Source organism: Lactuca virosa, chromosome 7, assembly GCF_052849685.1.
Source record: "Lactuca virosa cultivar CGN04683 chromosome 7, Lactuca_virosa_CGN04683_v6, whole genome shotgun sequence".
In the NCBI taxonomy this organism is placed as follows: Eukaryota; Viridiplantae; Streptophyta; class Magnoliopsida; order Asterales; family Asteraceae; genus Lactuca; species Lactuca virosa.
Genome location: NC_136432.1, coordinates 191,977,448 through 191,984,549, shown reverse-complemented (window position 1 = coordinate 191,984,549; position 7,102 = coordinate 191,977,448). Strand labels below are relative to the sequence as shown.

The following is a 7,102-nucleotide window of genomic DNA, read 5'->3' as shown; positions in this document are numbered from 1 at the left end:
TCCAAGTGGGAGACTGTTGGATTAGGTGTCTAAGCCCATAACTATATTTGGTATGTACTTGACCCGGTTGTAGCATGGTCCTTTTGGGTTGCCTTCACCAAACCAACTTGACTGGATGATTAATGGAGAAAGAGGTTATTATGGTTTATTAATATATTATATGAATAATATATTAAAAGAGAAATTATATTGGTTAATTAATATTGGTCAAGATTAATTAAGAAATTAATTTTATGGTCAAAAGATATTAATTGAACTTAGGGGATTGGAATTGCAATTATAAGATAATTGGATTTTGGGCTGTGGATCCCTTAGAAAGGGGTGGACGAAATCAAGGAGGAAGCCCACCTTGAACCTTAGAGACCAAGAGCCGATTTTGAGCCTCCTTCCCTTCTCTCCAAATATCATCCAACTTGCCTTGGTGCTTTTGATCGATTAGAGGTATTACACTTGTGATACTAAAACTCTCAAAGGTTGACAATTCTTGCTACAATTGAAAGGTAATCATCTAAACTTGTATTAGTTATTAATTTCGATTTTTGTATGCTAGTATTAGGGTTTATAAGCTTTGGATGATTTGCATGTATAATTAGAGAAACCTAGATCCAAAGCTTTAGGGTTTGCATGTGCACCATAAGATTGATGTAATGCTCAAAACCCATCAATGTTGTGGTTTTTGACACTTGGGTTTGATTATGATTTGGATGACACTATTGATGTTTTCAAACTACCGTTTTTATAAATTACTTAATTAAAAATGAAATTATTGGCTATGAAATTTGGGACGTTACAACTATGACATAGGCAGTATAGGGGGAGAGATCACACGAAAGCTCATCATAAAACGAACACAAGTCCGCGAATAAGAATCCAAATAATGAGTTGTTAATATACCACCATCACTTCCCCACTAAGTAAACACCCTACAATCGTCCGATTCAACCTGCCGGTCACTGAGCTGCCAGTGACAACACTATACTGCACAATGCACGTCTATGCCATACGATTAACAAACCCACACTTGGGTCTCCACTACAAAACTTTCGGCCCCCCCTAAAAAGTGAAATCCACGATGGCTCACAGCACTTCGTGACACCATTCAACCATTGGGATGAGAAACTCACTGATTCTCACCGTTCTTTCCATCATCCGACCACAAGTGTGATGACTCCCAACCAACATCCAACAGCCTAAAACACAATGCCATCAGTCCACTAACGGGTAGGAACTCAATCAACATCCCACTCCGCACTTGTCATAAAATACAGGAGTCATACAATTCTAAAGCACACACTCTACCACAATCCACTACCACCGACACATCGCCAAATGAAACATGACCAAGCATAACCAGTTTTAGATAGAAAATTAAACTCTTGTCTCAACCGTAACCTAACCCAAAAATTTGACGTACCAGCGAGTCGGACGATGCGACGAACCTTGTTTATTAACACACGAAAGTGTATATCATAAAAAACATGTCATATATCCTAAAATTTAAAGGCTTTACGATATGCAATTCTACATGTCAAAAGCTTGATGTTACAATTAAAAAAACATGGAGTAAAGCCCTGTCAAAATGTGTGTGCCAACTATAAAGGTTGTGATCTTATAATTTTTCAAACCCAACGACCCTTTTACAAAATCGATTTCAAATTAGGGATTTTTACCGGAGACCTCACAAAATCATGCTCACTCCTGGCATAAGCCACTATGACTCTGACTCCTCACGTCACTGTGTCGGCGACTTCGACTCCTCACCCTCACCGCACCGACAATTGCGGTTCCCCACTGCACTTCATTCATGACGATTGGAGTTCAATTAAACTGGTATGTTTTCCTTCTTGTATCAAAGAAGTATGTACTTTCTTTTTCTCTTTCTTCTTCATGAATCATCTTCCCTCCCTTTTTTGACATTTCTTCACATAAACTATGGTGTGAATCACTTTATTGATTTATTTTTATTTTTTTCGTTTTGGTGTTTACTTTTATATATATTTCCTATGTATGAGTATGCCATATATAATACATTTTTTGATTAGTTCCACTCTCGTTTTTATCTCCGTAGTAATATGATTTTCCTTAATAACTTTCATTCGTTCACTTAAAGAAAACTATTTTTTATGAGCTTATTTTTATGTATGTGTTTGTAAAACTTTAGAGCGGTTGATGTTTTGACAATAAATTTAGAAATTTTGGTTTTTACTTTAAAAAAAAAGAAAAAACTTATCTAGTTTTTGTATGTATATATCGGTATAAATTCGAGTTTTTCTACATGTCGACGTAATTTGTTTACATATTCTTGCTTAATTTTTTGTACATTTACTACATATGAGTCGGGTCATATATAATACAATTTTGATTATTTGAACTTTCGTGTTTATCTCTCATAGTGTCTATATAATTTGATTTTTCTTAATAACTTACGTTTATTAACTTAAGAAAACAAGTTTTTTAGTGCTTATTTTTATGTATGTGTGAGTATAAATTCAAAGTGGTCAACGTTTCGATGTAAATTTAAAACTTTCATTCTTTAATTAAAAAAATCGTACTTGCTTTTTTATGCACGTCACGATATAAATTCTAGTTTGTCCATGTTTCGACATATATATATATATATATATATATATATATATATATATATATATATATATTCATTTTTATGCTTATTTTTATGTACATGCTTGTTTTTTTCGTTTGTGCTTATTTTGTTACGTTTTGATGTATCATCCATCAATATAATCGTCAAAATTCAACTTAAAAAATTCACTACTTTTAATCACACTTTTGTTTTTTTTTTTTCCATTCGTGCTTATTTTGTTATGTTTTGATGTATCATTCTCAATATAATCATCAAAAGTTAACTTAAAAAAAATTCAGTACTTTTAATCACACTTTTACTGGTTGTAGTGATAAAAGTTGAATTTAGACGATTGTATTGATAAAAGTTAGATATCATTGCATTTGTTGGTAAGAAAATATATAAAGTTGATTCCAGTGACTTACTCCGGTTTATACCGTCGAATGAAAGCGTATTATATGTGATCAAACTTATTTGTAGGAAACATACATAAATGTACCGGAAAACGTAAAGAAAACTCGAATTTATACCGACACCAATATAAACATAAATATGTAACATTATATATATATATATATATATATATATATATATATATATATATATATATATATATATATATATATATATTAAGTTAACGAACAAAAATTCAAATAATCAAAAATGTATTATATGTGACTTGACTCATATGTAATAACACACATAAATTAAGCATAATAAATTACGTAGAAACAAACACAAATTTGAATTTATACCGAAACGTACATAAAAAAAACAAGTGAACTTTAAGAAAAAAAGTTACCGAACGAAAATTTTAAATTTACCTAGAAAAGTTGACGAACATGAATTTATACCGATAGATAAATAATAATAGGCATGCAAAAAATTAACTTTTATTAAGTTAACGAATGATAGTTATCAAGAAAAGTCAGATTATATGTACCACCGGGGATAAAAACCAAATTTTAGAAAATAAAGTGATTAAAGTAACATTTTATAAAATGCAAAGTGGATGGTCAAAATGACAAAGTAAAGTGATGGAAAAGTTTCAAACTCATAAATATAAAATATAGACAAAATTATATACATTGTCCATATGGTTTACTCATGGTCACAAAATTAGTCCATGCTAAACCTGAAAAGACGAAACTGCCATTTTATTAATGGAGGAAAAGTAACGGTGTGAGCAAAATGGACCGTTCGTTCAAGCTTTGGAAACCACACGGACCATCTTCGTCAAAAAAACGATTGAGTTTGTGATCTTCTGGACAATATTTCATTATAGAATTATTAAGTTCATACTTCATCAGAAAACCATACAACCACACTTACAAAACAAAAGCACTAAGGCCGGTATATACTACACATAGTGAAATAGAGCTTAAATGCTTATATCAGTTGTGAGTTTGGGCCTCATGAGCTTGTTTGTATGCAGTTGCGTCTGCATAAGTGCTGCAACACCTGCACCCTCCATTGTAGTAACGTCCACCACCACAGCAACCATATCTGCAATATCCTCCTCCACGGCCGCCACCGTTGTATCGTCCACCACCGTTATTGTATCGACCACCACCGTTGTTGTAATTTCCACCACCGTTGTTGTATCTTCCACCACCATTGTTGTAACCTCCACCACCGTTGTTGTATCCTCCACGTCCACCATTGTAGTATCCACGGTCATCACCACCATACTTTGCATCTTCTACCTCACCTGCATCAATCATCATTTTAGTAATGTACATTTTATTGCATGAATCCATGTATAGAATTCTGGGAATTTTTAGGAAACATCCAGTACAAAAGGCCAATTTCATCTATGAAAATTAAATTTACTCACTGTCATTGTTAGACTCCAGGTCCTTAGCTGCAGCCATTTCAGAGCTAATGAAAAGAATAGTGGCCAGAGCAAGTGCAAGAAGAAGGAAAGTCTTCGAAGACATTTTGACGTGTTTCAGAAAAAAAATATATGGAAGAAGGATGAAGAACCATTGTGGTAATATTCCTCTATTTATGGAAGGATTTATGCAGATGAAGATTTATTGCAGATTGGTTGGGTGGTTAGGAGTTGGGACCAAGCTTTCATTGGCTTTGACAGTTTCAAACCTATTCTTATCCTGAACATCTTGTGCCGCAATTCATTTGTTTTATTTTATATTCTAAGATGACATATAAGATGTCTCGTTCAGTGAACATCTGGTTGCTTATTCTTTAATCAGGTTCAACTGGGTTGGTTCATGAGAAAATCAAGTTCAACCTGACTGGTTCCTTGTTCACGTATAAAAACTGTATAAAAACTGATGGTGAGAAGACGGAACACAAATTGGTCATTCCTTAAATTTAGTCAACCAACTCAACAAACTTTGTGGTGTAAGAAGTGTGAAAGAGGCAACATCTATTTATAAACCATCCACCATTTTCTTCTTGGAGCGGATGTGAGACTAATGTACTATGTTTTCATTTGTCTATAGTTATACCTCTCATTTTTTTGTCTAACCCTATAAAGTAAGTCCTTCAAAATTTTTGTAAGGGTAGGTCCTAAGCTTTTGGTATATAATTTCTAATTTTTTATTTTTTTAGATAAAAGTTTTATATAAAGATCTTAATAAAAGTTTTACATAGACATAGCAGGTAAACAGGCTAAAAGTTGCATGACAACCCTTTTTTGAATAGTAAAACTAATTTTTTTGAAAATCACATCCTAGATCTAGGGTGACAACATTATTATGCATGACCCGTTCGACTCCAATCAGGAGCTCCACAACATCTGGAGCAAAGAAACCAAATTTATCAAACGTAAAAGGTATAAACATGTGTTGAATTGCCATGCGCATTTTTTCTTGTTTTGACACTTTGTATAAGGCAGCTTTTAAAGCGGTCTACCTACACTGAAAAATTCATTCCCCAAGCCCATAAGAGGGGAAACCTTTCTTATAATTAGATCCACACATGCTTGTTTCCATCCTACCCATCCAAAAATTAAAACATCAGTCGGTTTAAGCATTGATCTACCATCCAAAGCGTCAATCATGAAGTTCACAGGTGCCTCTTTCTTGACTGATACATTGACACGCCAAACAAATTCAAAAATAACGTCCCTAACAAAATTGTGTCTGTACTTGAAACACGAGAGCTGTTTACAATGTATTGTGTGCTCTCCAAAAGAGTCCAATCATGATTTGCGATAAATAGGACATATCTTGTCAACCAGAAATAATGTGATCATAAGGTGATACATGAGCATAGCATGATACTCCAACGGTAACATATGTTAGCCAAGACCATCAATACAAATGTCATAAGAAAATATTAATCATGTGGTGTTTGGAGACACTTAAAAACTGTTTCTTTCTAACTTTCAAGTTTAAATGTACTTCCATGTCTTTGGCAATTTTATTAAAAAAGGCACTCGCCAACGCATGTTAGGATTTAGGAGGGGTAATGTCATTATTAGTGAAACTACTAAAGTCAAAGCTGAAATCATATCATGAAGAAAAGCCAAAGCACAAACATAATAAAAAATCATAGCACATATGTCATTATCCCATAAGATGTGCTCTTACAACACGAGTGATTAAGCTCGTAAGGTCACAAAAGCATATGAGGAAGCCTCTACCACTGAGTATAACCCTAGAGCATCAAACCTAATATTAATGAAGCAAGTTGCTATTGGATGTCCCCAAAGAAAAGAACTCCACAAACAACCATATCCGCAATCGACACATGACATCTTTTATCAAAGATCGTTGTTGCTTCCTACATGTGAACAGGTTGGCATATACTCCAGCCAAAGAATAGTTTGGCAATGCCCATGCGAGATCAAAGCAAAAGGAACTCACCCCATATCATCAAACCTATATGGAGAAGGGGCATAGAAACAATAATTTTGGCAAGTCTCTTCATAGTTAAGCCACTAATAAACCTCACGTCCTTACTAATAGCTCCCCCAAGAATCTTCACCCCTAATAATGGCCTTCCAATGTTGACATGCAATACCCCTCACAAAACTTCCTACTATCACATAAAGGCCAAAATAGTTTAGTTTTCTTGATATTCAGTTTAAGTGTAACGTCCCATTTTTCGTAACCAAAAATTTTCATTTTTAATTAAGGTAAAGTTGCTCCTTTTCATAATACAAGTTAAGAAAACAAATTGTTCCAAAGTAAATTGTTTAAACTCAGAGTATTATAGTAAACACGGAATCTTCATTGCTACTCATGAATGTGTATAGTCACGCCTTCACCTTTCCACGATCACTGATGATACTTGAAAACAATAACAGTTGGGGTATCATGAAGTTTAATGAGTTCCCCCAAAATACCTTACACAACAAATAAATATATACAGCATGCATACTAGGTTGTTTGGCCTGCTGCTTCAACCCAACCATTCTTCGGGTTTGTTGGCATGCTGCCTCAACCCAACCACTCTCCGGGTATGTTGGCCTGCTACTTCAACCTAACTGCTACAATATGTCGACATATAAACAATCATTAGATCGAGTAGGCACATAAATAAAGGAAA

General features: G+C 34.1%; 1 protein-coding gene across 1 annotated transcript; it reads right to left on the bottom strand.

The window, feature by feature from the left end:
- Positions 1-3,829: 3,829 nt before the first annotated feature.
- Positions 3,830-4,577, bottom strand: LOC145123341 (uncharacterized). The gene is made up of 2 exons (XM_079058551.1): positions 4,419-4,577; positions 3,830-4,292 (listed from the first exon to the last, which is right to left on the bottom strand). The coding sequence occupies exons 1-2, from the start codon at positions 4,519-4,521 to the stop codon at positions 3,976-3,978; spliced, it is 420 nt and encodes a 139-aa protein (XP_078914677.1). The 5' UTR covers positions 4,522-4,577; the 3' UTR covers positions 3,830-3,975.
- Positions 4,578-7,102: the final 2,525 nt, after the last annotated feature.

Coding starts and splice junctions, on each gene's coding strand:
- LOC145123341 (XM_079058551.1), bottom strand. CDS start 4,521: ATGTCTTCGAAGACTTTCCTTCTTCTTGCACTTGCTCTGGCCACTATT. Junction 4,293..4,418: donor CCTGGAGTCTAACAATGACA/GTGAGTAAATTT, acceptor TGATTGATGCAG/GTGAGGTAGAAGATGCAAAG.